The sequence below is a fragment of the Protopterus annectens genome, chromosome 8.part1, assembly GCF_019279795.1.
Source record: "Protopterus annectens isolate FY-2018-M chromosome 8.part1, PAN1.0, whole genome shotgun sequence".
In the NCBI taxonomy this organism is placed as follows: domain Eukaryota; kingdom Metazoa; phylum Chordata; order Ceratodontiformes; family Protopteridae; genus Protopterus; species Protopterus annectens.
Genome location: NC_056742.1, coordinates 71,437,285 through 71,453,646, shown reverse-complemented (window position 1 = coordinate 71,453,646; position 16,362 = coordinate 71,437,285). Strand labels below are relative to the sequence as shown.

Genomic DNA, 16,362 nt, shown 5'->3' with positions numbered 1-16,362 from the left:
ACACAGACATTAACCAAAACAAAATAAAGCCTAATAGCTTTTTTATATGTTATACATTGCATGTGTTTTTTTTATTTATGCTTTCTTTATAACAACTGCCATATACTCCATTACTGCATATATTGCACAATTCCTGCCATCTCTTAAACCTCAATCCTCCTCCAGAACAGTATTCTGCACGCATTGTTCCAACAAATTCCATTTATTTATATGTAAATTTCTCCTTCTCTTATCTAAAGATCTCGCTTCCAGTTCTTTTATCTCTTTAACAAGATTGTTTAGATTTTGATTTCCATTTTCTGCTAATTGCTATTTTTGTCAGACAATAGCATTAAACTTAATAAACCTTACAATGTTTAGGCAGTTCCAGATCTTGTGTCCCAGTTCAAAAGAATCAGTTCCTTAGTTACAGCAATTTGTTCCCCAAATACTTCTAACAGAGTGCTATGCAGTGTAGTATTAAAAATCTATTAACTCATCACACACCTAAAAAAATGTTCCCACTCTGATAATTTGCTTTATCCCTTATATAACTGCAAAGATGTCAGACCCGTTCCCAGCAGCCAATGGTCACATAGCATTGGCATGTATTTGATGAATTTGATCTAAAGTACAGTATTTAGATACATGCAAGAATACAGAAATGAAAATAGTCTTTTTATATCAGTGTGTGCAAAAATAAATATTATTGGATTTCTGACAGAGACCGACTACTTCTTGAAAAACATCAAGATTTATTTAAATTCACATATAGTACGAGACAAATCCTAATGGAAAACCTGTGGCAAAGTTTTAGATGTTAAGACAAGTAGTATAAAAACATTATAAAACAATACAGAAATTGAGAGCTATGGGAAATTATATACTTTACAGTAAATACAGGTGTATAAATTATATACTTTACAGTAGATACAGGTGTATAAAATATTTAAAATAGTTGTATCTTTGGAACTATTACAGCTGTAAAAGATGATTTAAGGAAGGTTTGATTAAACAGAATATTGAGGTTAGAGGAAAATTTTACCAGATAATTTGTGATTGAAGTAATAGCAAAAATTGTCTGCTTAAAGTGAGAAACAACACTATTTATATATTGTACTGAAAAGATAGTTTATGCTAAAATAATAGAAATTAAAATTTGAGTACAGGTCATATTATTAGTCTTACAAAAGTAGTAAAATTATTAATTTTCTTGGCTTTGTTTTTTTCTGATAATGCAAGGCTAAGTTTCTTCTTTCTGTGTTAATGACCGATGTTCAGAAACAGATCGGAAATATGAAAGATACTTCCACTGATGTTTTAGTTTTAGTATTCGTTTTGTGGAATCATTTGGTACCTTATAGCACTCCTGTTCAAAGCTAGAGCCCTCCCATATGGGGACTCTGAATCATCGAACTGAAACCTACAGGGGGGATACTAGATTATGCAAGCTCACTGACACTTCAACTCTTTGGATATTTTTTCTCTTACTGGCTCTACTGCAAGATCCCAGTAGTGCAAAAACTGCATTTCACTCTTTCCAGGTGTCTTCTGTTTTCACCCTTGTTGTGCACCCATGGAATTACTATACAAGTAAGTGAAATTTGGAGGGTGAAGTCCTCCACATGGGGTTTCAGGGGGCTTGCTCCACTGCAAAAAAGAATATTTAAAGTGATTTCACACACAATTGTAGACAGTTGTGTTATTTTAATGAGTTTGACCTGCCTAATATAATTCCAGACAGTTTCAATTTAAGGACATTTAGTAGATCCTTCTTGTACAGTGAGGCTCAGTCTTTCAGTGAGGCAGGGAGATGCTGAGAATCACTGCGGACATTATCTTTTCTATACTAGAAAATAACAGCATTCCTTAGGGTGATGGTAGTCCAGTGAAAGTCTCTGTTTCTTACATTACTCTGTACTGTACCACATGCTCACTACTGGATGTCTGATTACTCAGTCTGTAGACTCCAGTACGTGCCAGTATATTGGGATAGCTCTCCATAAGCAGTATCTGTCTCATCACAGCAAGCAGCATCTCATCATTCAAAAAAAAATGGATGACAGGATGGCTGTGAGATATACAGTAAAATGAGAGTTATTTATTTATTTTTCTTTTCCATTTGTTTACCGTTTTCAGCAGATGCCCAGGGAGAAAATCTCCAATTACATAATAAAAAGTTATAAAAAAAAATTAAAAAAAATTATATAAACATAGCTATTTTGTACAAAGAGCATAGAACATATAAAAGGAGTAAAAATCAGAGTTTTACAATTGATGCAGCATACAGTGGTTAGAATATTGAGAAACAGTTAAACAAGATATTATACAACAAATATAGAATTGCTTGAACATAAATTCAAAAAGACGTTTCCATAGACAAATAGGGTCATAAATTAGAAATCATAACTATAAAGGTGGCCTAAACACCTGGTTCACAGTACTATGCACTAAGTGAAACTACATAGTACACCTGTGATCTAGGGATGTGGAAAGTCAGGAACATGTGAAATTAGTCTGGTTCTATACAGGAACATATCCAAGTTTTGAAAAGGAGATTTTTTAGTAGGGATTTGAAAGTATGTTTACTATTTAGACATCTAATGTCAGGGGTAGAGAGTTCCAGGCCTTAGCAACTGCATAGGAATTGGCCTGAGCTATGTAAGCAATTGGTAACAGTAGGGCAGTACTAGAAGATCTTAGTTGATGTGCAGTATTATGGAAGGTGAGCAGACCTGAGAGAGCAGGTAATTAATTTGGTTGGTATAGCAGTTGATGGGTCAGGAGAAGTTCATTGTATTTTAGTAGGTTAGGGAGTTCTAACCATCCTAGTTGTCTTAGGGAGAGGCAGTAATGAGAATAAAACTTAGCATTGGTTGCAAATTTTGAGATTTTATTGTAGCAGGTAGATAGTTTCTGTATCTTCTGCTGTTTAGTCTTTTGGCCTAAACTTTGGTCACAGACAGTTAGTAGACTGACTATAAGGCATAACATTCATTCCTCTCACAGTCTAAATTATATTCGGTCAGGCTCATTTTTGGATCATTTTCACATTCCTGTTTTCCTCAGAAATTTTGTCTTTACCCATGTAACCTTGCCTAGTCATGTGTACTGAAGGCTGATTTTCTATACCCAGCAAATACACCTGCAAATACATTTCTTTTTATTTTATCAATGAAATGCATCCATAGCTTAAGCATTTTCTCAGTCTGCTAAACCAGAATTGTATAAGTGACGTTGATAGTTGACTATATATAATATGAGCGCAGCTGTTTTGTTTTGAATTCTGTTACACAGTGCTTACATGTGGAAGACATATAGTGTGAGAGTTAGTGATAAATAGATTTATAATATGTGTTGTGTTCATTGACAAAAAATGTCACCGGCTTTACAGGTTATGACAACTATGAAATAAATTACTGTTATGAAGTGAAAATGTTTCTTTTAGCTCTAAGTTCATCATACTGGCTGGGAGAAAGGAAAGGGCACATTAAACTTATTATTATTTATACTTTGAGACTATTACTTCTTGGATTGATGCCAACAATTTGAATGTCGGACTACTGAATGCCTGACATGCTTATCCAGCCTAATGAAACTCATCTCTTCTAAATCCTAGTAACTACAAAACCAAAATAATGAACCTGAAAGAAATGCAAGTTAAAATTAAAAAAAAAAAAAAAAAAAAAAAAAAAAAAAAAAAAAAAAAGTATATACCAGAATAACGAAATGTTCCACACAGCACATTTGTGTGTGCGTGTGTCTGTGTGTGTATGTGTATGCGTGTGTGTGTGGGGGGGGTGTTATTCCTTCTGTACCCTGTAAGATATTGATGAATCTATTATTATTTTATATGTATGCATACTGTTTCATTATGGCCTTTTTTGTAAATGAAGCTTTATTCCAGAATTTTATAGCACAAAGCAACATTCAAGTAAACTTGCTAATCATATTCCTTCTATTCTTAAGTGCAGGTTTTAATGGCACAATAGTATTCAAGCCTAGCGATCTGTTTGCTCTTAAATTAATTATCCAGCATGTTTCCCTTAGCTCTGTGAGATTATGAACATCACCTCCTCTTGTGGTTTGACAGACTGCCTCTATGGCCTTAAATATAAAGTAATGAGAAGGATACTGTGCTACGTGGGCTGCTAAGGCATTATTGGGATCTTTCTGTTTGACGTCCCTCAAATGTCTGAGGATACGTTCATTAAGATGTTGATCTGTTTTGCCAACATAGAAAGCACTACATTGACAGCAAGTCGCTAAGTATATGATGTGGGAACTAATACAATCAGCATAGACATTAAATTGTGCTGTTGCCTGGAGTATGGATGTACAAAAACATTGGAGCTGTCAATGGTCACATCCGTAGCAAGTTTACTTGAATGTTGCTTCATTCATATAATGTATTCACATCCATAGCTATTAGTTTTACATAGCTCTCAACCTTCCATGTCCAAAATGAGGAACATTAGGCCTCATAATGTGGAACAAATGGGCAAAATGTGGAACACATACTAATGGCTTACTACCAGCTTCAACTAGGAAGGTCATAGGATGGTTAAAATATGCTGGTTTTACTTACAGAGAAGATCTTTTAATGAATTAATATGATTCATTTTATTTACAATGGGTTTCACTTATAAAAATTCCTAACACTGAATGTGTGACAGAATCTTTCAATGTGGAACTTTCAGGGAACTTCGAGGAACATGAACTTTTTAAGACCCCAAATGAGGTACGTTCCTCGTAATGAGGTACACTTGGAATGTATGAGTTTTCTCATATACAATCCTATAGTAAAGAGAAGCACTGCCCCTTTAATTACAATGAAGGAAATTATACCTCTCTGCTAGCTGGCCTCCTTTTGGTTTGCAACAAGGGCGTGTCAGAGAACTAAATGAGGAATGGCTGTGATGCCTTATAAATACAAAAGCTGAACAGTCCTTTTTATACGATCTGAGGAAGGCTTATTTGCCGAAAGCGCTTATCGGAAGACTGAGGACTGCTTATTTTATGTTATATTCTTTTTATTAAAGTTTTGATTTTACTATTAAGTTTTACTGCCGTGGTGGACATCAGGAGTTTTTAGTAGTGTTTGCCTTTTCTCTTCCTCATTGGTGTCTTTCACAGTGTAAGAAAGTTTTTTACCTATTGACTGTTTCACAATCTAGTTGTGAAACTTTGCCATTTCTTATCATTTTCACACCAGATGTTCAGCATGTACTGTATGAGTAATGCAACAACTGTTGAATTCTCTCTCAGAACATCACTTCACAAGATGAACACAAAATCGGCTCATTTCTTGATATTTTTACATACTATTTTCAATATATCTTATCCTAAATCATCATCTAGACAGCTGTCATCAAGCAATTATGTTTGAAAACAGTTGGTTTATAAAACACCCTCAGAAGTAACATGTTTGTCTAAATTAAATTAAAATAAATTAGGTTAAATAAACAAACAACAAAAAAAAAAACAAATAAGCAATCAAATAAATACATAAAAAGCAATACATGAAATCCTACCAAAGCAAAGCATTAATCCTTTTCTATTAAAGTTGCAGTCACCTTAGATATAGGAGTAATTTACATCAAAATACATTAAATGTAAATTTGCATACACATTTTAACTTTCATTTTAATATTCAAAATTGTACATATTTGAGTTCATATGTATACTAACACATGCTGAGTGATTATTGAACAACTGCAGTAGTCCAGCTTGCAAGTTGCTTTCCCTTCAGGCTCATAATTCACAACATCCCTGGTGTGCGGTAATATCTGTACGGTGCATGTCACAGCATGTGACCACACTTATTATACAAACTATGTCAGTATGATCTAACTTTATAAAGTATGCTACCCATTTATTGAAGAACAAGGACCTTAATTCTGATTAGATATAGCTTTATTCCTTTTTTTTTAAAGGTAAATGGCTAAATCTATATGAGAAAAGAATTATGATCAGGTAATTTTGTAATATTGTATATCTTTTGTCCTTAAACACTAATAAATACAATTAACTCAGAAGATTTGCTATCAAAGTTAATTAAAAATAATGCGTCTGTAAATCATACTTATTCTGTGTTGTGGCAGTGCTACAAGAGTTTCAGAGAAAGTTTCTCCTTTGCAGTTTTTATTACAGCAGAGTCTTACAGTTATCAAATACTGGGTTTATTGCCTTAAAAATGCTGATTGGGATTTAGTTGCTTAATTGATTTAGTTTACTCTGTGCTTTGACTGTGACCCCATTTCTATAGATGGTGACCTGTTAAAACAGTGCATTATACATGAATGAATTCTGATGCATCAACCCTACATGTTAGGTGGAATTTAATTTATAGCCACATTCCATACCTTGAAAACTCCTGTTATGGCTGACTGGATGAAAATTGCCAAGTATCAAGCTATCTGGATCAATTATTATCTCACGGAAAGTTCCATATGCTCTGTTAATTTCACGTTTTCCACCGCCTCCATTTATCTTCAGGGTGAACTCATTATGAATACGTTCCAGACTGATCAAATGCCAGTCCCCATTGTCGATACGGTATGATGGTAATTTGACAAAGTGGTCAGCATCACCGAGATTATAGGATACTGCAAAAAATCCATTTGAAACCTTATGTCAGGAAACAAGAAAACAAGTTACCACTCTGCAAGTTAAATAGCACAGTTTAAAAAGTTATAGTTCATGCTAAAAGACATTTGAGGATTACATAAAGCAGATTTAATAGTATTATTTCTGCATTTCCACAATTATACATAGTTAATACAGTGATTTTTTCAAAAGATGAAGCCACATCACTGTCATTTACTCTGACTTTAGAGAAATGAAAATGATCCTATACTTCATTCTGGAATAAATGTTTCTAGGGTATGAGCCAGACCCCATGACAGTTGTGGCCACGTTTGTGAAATGCCTCCCACCAAAATGGTACTAAATGGGATTTACTCCGTACATGATCTAGATGGTTTTCCAGTGATATAGGGCTTGTTCTTACACCTGGACTAGAGGTAGTTGAAACATACACACTGCATCAGTGCCTGTTGGACAGCCACCAAAACTATGCTTTGTGTATTAATTTTGATTCTTTATTTTATTTTATTTATTTAATAACTAAGTAATTTGGGTCATGTAAAGAACCATTTCATCTATGGCCTGAACAGAAGGCACATTAAAGGATAAAAAAAAAAAGAACAAAACAATATATTCCTAGAAAAATACAAAATGCATACGTATAGGCTTATGCAGCATAAAATGAACTGTGTTAAAACATAATTGTTACACTGAGTATAACAAGCAATAGGTGATTAACAAAGTAATATGTAAGAAATAAAACAAACTAGGAATAATTAGATTTTTGCCATTATCATGAAGCAAATGAGGTGCGATTATATCAACAGCATTATTATGAAACTATTTCCACAACAAGAAAAGGAAAACAAGTCTAAATCCCTGGATGTTTCGCTGGTGGACTATTACATTTGGATATTATGAAACTATATTAACTGAATCAAATTATTAAACATTTTTCATATAGCACAATTCTCAGAGATAAAAATGATCAGCTTACGCTCAAAGCTGTAAATGTATCCTGACAACTCACCATTTGACTTTATGATGTACTCAATAAAAAATAACTAGACTAAACATGTAGGAGTTGAATTACTAATTCAAATTTCTGGGTCATGGTAGTTTTGATACCTTAGTTTTAGCCTTTTGAAGTCTGTACAGACTTCAGCTCCCATTGATCTTTCTGCTGGCATCTTCCTCTCCACAGGTGAATTGTAGGACCTTAGCTGTAGAATGGGATAGCTTCCTACGTTCAGTATTTGGAAGTTCCACATCTGCACAGCCCAGTGAGCTGAGTGTTTGATTCCACTTACACCTTACCCTATCATATGTACTTCTATATGACATAAAAGGTGACACTCACCTGGAAAATGTGGCACAATTTCTCCTGTACAGTTTTTCTTATTGCAGAATCATCCATTCCTGGATCTACTACATTAAAAATGTTGATTTGTTCTATATGTACCAAAGCTTTAACACAGGAGCTATAGTTTTGGTTCTTCTTGCAGACACAGATCAAGTTTAAAGGTTATCATCTTTTACAGTATAGTGATTAACTGGAGTATATTTAGTTTTAATATCAGCATCATAACCCAGTCACCCAGTGGTTTTGTTTTTATGTCACTATATTTCTGGATCCAAGTTTGACTTAGCTGACATCTTTGATGGACTTTGCTGTATGAAATATACTGTTCAAGCACTTGTGTGCCTCATCCAGGAAGGTTTGCTGTTCCTCTGGTAATTAAATGATAATTAAACAAGGAATTCCCATGCTCCACCTCTCCTTAGTCTTTCATGCTTTATTATGTCTTGTAAAATCTTGCTTAAGATGAACAACATGTAGGGCTTTAGTTTTCTAATAGCTACTTCAGATTGTCCATTCCACATTTTTGGCAGAAGAAAACTCAAGCCCTAACTGGTAACAGTTATATCCATAGTTCCCTGTAGTTTGGCCATATTATTTCATCTTCTAAAAAAACAACTAAATAACTTCCAGTGTAATTTCATACATTTCACTAACTTAGTACCTCAGTCAGCATTCATGGCATATGATATGACATAAAAAGCACATAATCATTTCCACATTCCTTCCTGTCCACAATATGTATTTTCATGTACCTACCCCTTCTTATAGTATCTACTAATGGATTTGACTGTAGTATCTGTTTAAGTGCTATTATTCCCCCCAAAAAATTACATTAAAATTATTCAGATATATCACTACTTTATGCATGATGCAGTGCATTGCCAGGCTGTGAAATAATTTAACTCTGCTTTCATCAGAGGCATGTACCTCTGGCAAGTTAAAATCCTCTTATTTATACCTCTGATCCATCATGAGGTGGCTTTCTTCCCAAAATGAATCATTTAAATGCTGATGTTATTTTTTTTTATGTTCTTGAGAACTTTAGCAACAGCAAGCATTTGTATGTTCTGCCTGCTACCCAGTCCTTTATCTGCAAAGGCCATACTCAAAATATCCTGGCCAGATAATGTAAAAAAAAAAAAAATCTTCTTGGACCTAAGATGACTTAAATTTAACAAAGCAGCAGATAGTGTCAATATATTTGCATATACAACTGAGAAAAAAAAGAATTGTTTCAGTTCAGACTAGGAATAAGTCTCTCCAGCATATCATTCTATTACACTACTAGCTGTTTTAGTGAAGTGCTGGAAAGCTGCGTATCACATCAGTACCTTTGCCTGCCTGAAAATATGCATCTTCAAATAAGAAACAATTAAGTGTTTCTACTAGAAATTAAACCCAGACCCTTCTAGTAGGGTGCTGTGTTATGCTACAGCTGCAACACTGAAACAGCTGGAAAAACTGTAAGTTCCACCAGTACCCTAACTCTTCTCAAAGCATAATGCAGTGGGTGCACAAATAATTACTCAGTATAACAAGGAGCAGTGTACAACAACCGATACATACACAAGTGAATATAATAGAATGAGATTCTAGATGGCTTGGATTCAATCCTCATCTAAGCCCATTGCAGTAACTTTACATACTCAGATCTTTTCTGCTTCATCGACCTTATAGGTTCATAGGCTGGTACTAGGCTATTGGCCCTAGGGCCTATACAAGCCTAGCCATAACAATTCCCTGGATATTTCTTCCAACAGTATTTACTTCTCTGGACCCCTGTCTAGCAGGGCGACTGACATGATCCGCGGGGTGAATTTCCTATTTCCCATCCAATCATCAAGGTTCCTTTTGAAGAGGGCCAATGAGGTGCTCTGCTTGACATGTATGGGCAGTCTAATCCAGAGTATGGGGAGTCTCTGGGTCAGGAACCTATCCCTCCAGCATGTTTTGTTCATTGTGATGACAAGGTTTAGATCCTTGGAGCATGTGGCTCCGAGGAATTGGGATTTCTTTAAGTGGAGCATGTCCAACAGCTCAGGGTTTGACATGGCATTGTATGTTAAGCAGAGATCACCTCTGAGCAGACGATATGCCACAGAGTATAGCTGGAGTTTTTTTAGATGGTCAGCATATGGCATCTGCTTTATGCCTGTGATTCTTTTAGTGAGGTATTTCTGTGGCCTTTCCAGCTGTTGCAGATGTCTTGTGAGGTACATACCAAACGGGGCATTATACTATTTAATGGGTCTAATGAGGGATGAGTACAGTGGGACAATGATCTCCTTTTTTCTGGATGAAAAGCCCTTAGTGATGAGGTGTGCCACATAGAAGGATTTCCTGACTGTTGTGGGGATGTGGTTATCGAAAGTGAGACCACTGTCCACCTGTGTCCCTAAGTCTCTCATCACACTTTCGATGTTTAGTGTACTGCCACCTATGTGGTAATTCATGGGTACATGTTTTTTTCCAAAGGGGATAACTATACATTTCTTGGCATTAAGCTTGTGCCCATGGCTCTGGCACCAGTCATCTGTTTCTGTAAGGCCCTTTTGTAGAATATCCACATTATTTAGGAGATTCAATAATGGCTCCCAGTTTGCAGTCATCTGCGAACTTTGTTAGCCAGAGTCCCTTAGTATTGGCCTGTACTTCAGAGAAGTAGATGCCAAACAAGAGTGGTCCCAGGACTGAACCCTGAGGTACTCCACTTGTCACTTGTCTGGAGCTGGATTTGGATTTGGATTTTGGTTCTGTCAGTAAGCCAGTTGGCAACCCATCAAGTGACATAGGGATTTATGCCCAGCTTAGTAAGTTTATCTATGATTCCAGAGTGGGGGATGGTGTTGAAGGCCTTGGCGAGGTCCAGATAGGCTGTGTGGACTGCCTTACCCTTGTCCACAGCTCTGGAGACTGATTTGAAGAAGTCAATCAGATTCTGGAGACAAGATCAGCCCTTCACAAACCCAAACTGGGTGGGGTCCAGTGTTTGAAGGTTGCCAATGTCTTTGTTTATAAGTTCCATGATAATGCGTTCCATGCCCTTGCAGATCAGGCTTGTCAGACTGATGGGACGATAATTCCCAGGATGCAAGGTGGGTCCCCCCTTGTGGAGTGGGATAACTGTAGCTGTGCGCCACTCAGTGGGCATGAAGCCTGAGGTGAGGCTATGATTAAACATGACACTTAGGTGAGGTGCCAGTTTATTTTGTAGTTCATGTAGTACACAGCCTGGGATGTCATCTGGTCCCATGGATGCTGTATTCTTAGCTTTGGAGAGTGCAGTTTCTACCTGTGTTGCTGTGATTACCGGAATTTGGCAATCTTTTGGTATTGAGATGGGCCCTTTAGGGGGTGCGAGGGGGGGTGAAGTTGGCACTAAATTGATCTGCCAGGATATTGGCAATATCCTTGGGATCAGTATATTTAATGCCATTCTGTTGTAGCTCAGAGCAGATCTGAGCATTGCCATTTAGATTCTTGACATAACTATAGAATGCCTTGTGGTTGTCTTTGGAATCTTTGGCAATTTTATTTTCATAACTAGCTTTTGAGGATTTTATGGGGGATCTCAGCTTCTTACTGAGACTGGTGATGGAGTTTTTTGCATCCTGGGATTTTCCTCTTTTCTGCAACAGTTTCTTCCTTCTGTTGTATAGTTTGTTTATAGCAGGGGACCACCAGATTGGCTTCCTTTTTTTGAAGAAGAGCATCTTGGTTCTATTTGGGATGGCACGATTCATGCACGAGTGGATGTGCTCATACAGTGCCTTAGTGTAGGATTCTGCAGTCGAACTTTCAGATCCCATCTGCATGGGTGTCATGAAGTTTGTCACTTCTGACTTCAGTAGCATGAAGTTGGCTTTAGAGAAGTTTTTTAAGGAGGTTTCCTTACTGGGGGGTGGGGGTGGGATGTGGATGTCAAGGATGATTTGCTTATGGTCAGACCTGACCAATGAGGGGTGACCACTGGTGTGGAGCATCTATCTCCCATGTTGGTAATGACCAGGTCTAGGATATTGGGGCCCCTGGTGGGACAATAGATTAGTTGATCCAGGGCATTGGAATTTATGAATTCAAAGAAATGTTGGGAAAAGGAGTTGGTACCCGAGTAGTTTCCCCAGTTAATGGCAGGGTAGTTGAAATCACCCAGTATTAGGGTGTTTGGTTGTATCTTAATATTTTCCAGCATGTTTAGAAAGGTGTAGTGAGAATCATGGGGCATGGTGGGGGATCTGTAGCAAGCTACAGTTTGGATTGCAGTCTTACCTAGTGTTAGTTGCACCTGGAGAATTTCAGATGCATTGTGTTGAGCAACTAGCCTGGAGGTGTGAATATGGACACTCTTCCACCTTTAGTGTTTTGGTCTTGGCTTTGTGGCCAAAAAGTGTGGTAAGAGTTGTAGCCTGGTATTGCAGGGGTGCTCTCTGGAGCCTTGAACCAGGTCTCAGTTACTGCACAGATATCGATGTTCTCCCATTTTTAGGAGTGCCTTGAGAGAGTGCATTTTGAGGTTTAGACTTCTAGCATTAAGTAGCATTACCTTCAGATTTTGCATGTTTGTATCTGTTATGGTGGTGGTTTTATCCTTTAAACCTTGCCTAAAAAAGGCACTATAGGGGTGGCAAGAGCTTTAGCCAGTAACCTGAATCCCAGGGGTGACAGGTGCAGACCATCTCTGGCAAAGCATCGTGGTTTATCGATCATGTCTTCCCAGGCAGACAGACACTGAATCCCCTTTGAATGATGCCAGAAGCTTAGCCAGTTGTTGAAGTCAATCATTTTGTCCTTATACTGTGGTATAATTCTGGGCGAAGGCAGGATGCTACTCAGGGCTAGGGTCATACCTGCCTGGGCCACATGATCCAAGAGCTGATAAAAACTGAAACTGGTGAGCAAACCAGGAGACCAAAAGAAAAACAAGAAAAACAAGTGTATTAGCGCTTTTATCCACAGATTTAATGCGTGAACTTCTTCAAAAACATTTCTCTTCCATGTCTCTTTTCATGTAGTCCAGGGAGGTACGTCTCAAGATATTCACTCCAGCATGGACAATGACAGAGTCATATTTGTACTTGTTGTGGAGTGACTTGAGTGCATGCGTTATGTGGCGGATCCTGGCACCCGACAGGCAGTTGACTGTAATTTTCTCCTTGTTCAGCCTGGTGAGTGGGACATCAGTGTGCCTGATTTTAGAGTCACCTATGACTAAAGTGTTGGGTATATTGTCTCACCTTAGTGGCTGTTGTTGGGTGGCACACTGGTGTTGTGAGCTATGTGTCACTTTGGTTGTGACTGGTGTTTGTTTGTGTTTCAGCTTCGGAGGTCTTTGTTGCTTGGGTAGGTTAATGTTAAGGGCCTCCACATATGTGGGTTTAGTGTTGCTATGTGTAGGTGTTGATGGTGTGGGTTTTGAAGGGCTATGAGTTGCTTGAGGTGTAGTGCAGGTGTTAACCTTCTCCTCTTGACTGTCTAGCACAATCTTGGCCGGAGAGAGCTTTGTTTCCAGTTTGGCCATGTAAGTGCATCTCTCGCAGGTTGTAGGAGGAGAGGATTGTCTGTGTACATGAGGCAGTTGCCACATTGCCCCAGTATGCTCAGATTCACCAGGTGGACAGGAGAAATCACTGGAAGCTGACCCTTGGACATGCCTGTTTTGGTGCTTTTTTTGTAAAGTTTAAGAGCTGCTTTCCCTTACTTTTGCAAGGTACTTTGCAATTATAGGCTGTTTAGTGCCTACAATTAATTTCTCCTTATTGACAAGGAGAGTTGAGTGCTTGTATCAGTTTCAGGCTTCCTAGTGCTTTTCAGCAGTTTCTAGAGCAAGTGATAGTCACAGGGGTTCAGATTTTAGTGCTACTACTGATAAACCAGCTAGTTCTACGGGAAAATTTGAAGAGCAGACTTTCTGGCACCTGGAATAGTTTAACTGTAGCCTCGCAGTGCTGCACGATGTGAAAAATGTGCAAACACATGTATTTTTAAGCTAGAAAGTTGAAAGGGATAGAAATCAGCCCAAAAAGGCTAATAAAATTACAATTTCAGAGCTGGAAACCACTCCTCTAGTGTTAGATAGGCAGTACAATGCTCACCACTCCCACTGGTAAGCAGTAGGACTTCCCTCTACCATAACAAGGTCTGGGTAGCTCTGAACACAGATAATAAAGTCCTGAGACAAGCAAAGCCTGGGATATGGACTGGCTAGGAAAGGTGGGAAATGAGCAAACAAGATAGTATTTTTTTTGTTGAAACAGGCTAAACAATGCAATAATACAGTAAATAAACACAGAAAAGGCTAACACACTTGAGTGTGTAGTCCTAAACAGTAAATGCAATTAAAACTCTACAAAATTAGCAATTTAAAACTTTTTAAATGAAGCAAGGCAAGTGCACAACTGAAAAACAGTTTAAGAGGCAGTAATACAGCAGAATAAGTAGCTAGTCTACATATACAGAGAAGTTTATATATACAGAAAAGCAGCTAAAACACACAAACAATTCAGATACAGTGCAACCTAGAGCACTTGAGTTGTAGCAATATTAAGGCAATTACAGTTATAATAAATGCTCTAAAATATACTCCATATTGCCAAAATGTTTGAGAAGCACAGTCAGAACACAAGGAGATTCAGGCAATTTTTTTTTGAAAGGGAAAAAGGAGAAACAGAAGGCTTTCTCAGATGTTCTCTCTGTATTAGGTAGAATGAGCTAATGACACTAGACTGGAAGGAGTGTCCTAGATCAGATTTACAGTAGGGGTGGGCAACTGCAAAGCCACCAAGTATAACAACAAGACACGAACAGAGAGGGAGGATGGGGACCAGTACTAAAGCTATTAGCCTACAGACAGTAAACACTACAGAAAGCCACAAAATGAACGTTTTTAAACAGATAAAGGAGCAAAGAGACTCTACAGAATGCTTTTTAACTGCAAACAAATCAGTTACCCATGCAGATTAGTTAATAGCAATAAAATACACTAAAAACCATGCAGCAGGCAATAAAAAGTGCTATATATAAATTGCTAGAAACAATAATCAGTATAAATAATCCAAAAAAACAAGATACTTATATATCTCAGATCAGAGTTGTAGTCAACGCCCCTCCCCCACTCTGCTCAGTGTGTATAGACATCATACCATTCTTCTGTCCAGCACCAATGTTTAAAATTAGCAAACTGCTTCTTCTAACCTCTTTTGTGTCCAAACCCATGAATGACAGCATCTGTTTAACAAGATATGATCTGCTTCACAGAAGTGTTTTTCGGTGACGCAAAACTCTGTACAGCACATTTATCAAATCAGCTTGAAGCTTCAACATTCTTTCATATGAAGAACGTGGCCACCCTACCTACCATGTTGGGGTTATGATCCCTGCATCCATTTGACTAACATGACCAATGTCTGAAGTAGCATAACCTCAGGTAAAAAGATAAAAGTATAAATCTGAGCTTGTTTGATGGTATTGATCTGTAGAATCATGGTTCACTGAAAAACATTGCAGTTAATCAATTGAATACCAGACAAAAACTATCTTTGGAAGCCTCAGGAGTACATCATTCCAGATACCTATGTTTTTTTTTTATATGCTGCTGTTGTTTTTTTTTTTTTTCCCAAGATGTGATGTATCTTTATATTGTATTTAGAACTCAACTATCTTCCTTTTTTTGCATTAACAATGTTCATATGTCTGTTATGTACTTGGAGCTTTTCTCCCCGGGCCTCCGCTGAAAATGGACATGTATCCAGTCGGACTCTCCCGGTTAACAAATGTAAAATAAATAAATAAATAAATAAATTCCAGAACTGTCATTTTTAACAATATCAACATCTTTCTCTAAATGAATAGGCAGAAAGTCTGCTGGCTTTGCATTTTGTGTCTCCATCTGTTCATTCCTCTTCATTCCCCAGTAAATGGATGAATTTTGTCTCATCCCTTTAACAGCAGACATTTCACATCATCACCAACGATTATTTTTTGCACTCAACCAAGGCAAGGAGTACTTATTAAAAGATATTGCAGATGGAGCAAAAAAAAATCAAAAGTAGTATACAGTCAGTAAGAAAATAAATGCATATGTAGTTATTATTTTTTTCTAAAATTAAACACTTAATTTAGTTCAAAGATACACAGGGAAGTGGAGAGTTTGTTGTAGTCATTGGGTGCAGGTAGAGAATGTAATTTTAGGTGGGGTACCAGATCATTGCAGGATGCACACACACATATGCACATACAAACACATGTACATGCACATACACACACACAAACATGCACATACATGCACACACATGCACATGTACATACACGCACATGCACATGGACATACACACACACACTTACTTGTGCACTGCACATATACCTACATGTAATTTTGAGAGGGAATTCACATATCATGGCTTAGAGATGTGGGAAGGAATTGATGCACCCAGTGA

The 16,362-nt window shown here is 37.4% G+C and overlaps 1 protein-coding gene across 1 annotated transcript in view; it reads right to left on the bottom strand.

Moving 5' to 3' along the window:
* The window catches only part of LOC122810195 (neural-cadherin-like), a 1,307,756-nt gene that overhangs the window by 35,858 nt on the left and 1,255,536 nt on the right, over positions 1–16,362 (bottom strand). The window contains exon 29 of the mRNA XM_044081677.1: positions 6,345–6,609. Within this exon, the coding sequence (XP_043937612.1) occupies positions 6,345–6,609 (265 nt within the window). The remainder of the gene's footprint in view (positions 1–6,344; positions 6,610–16,362) is intronic.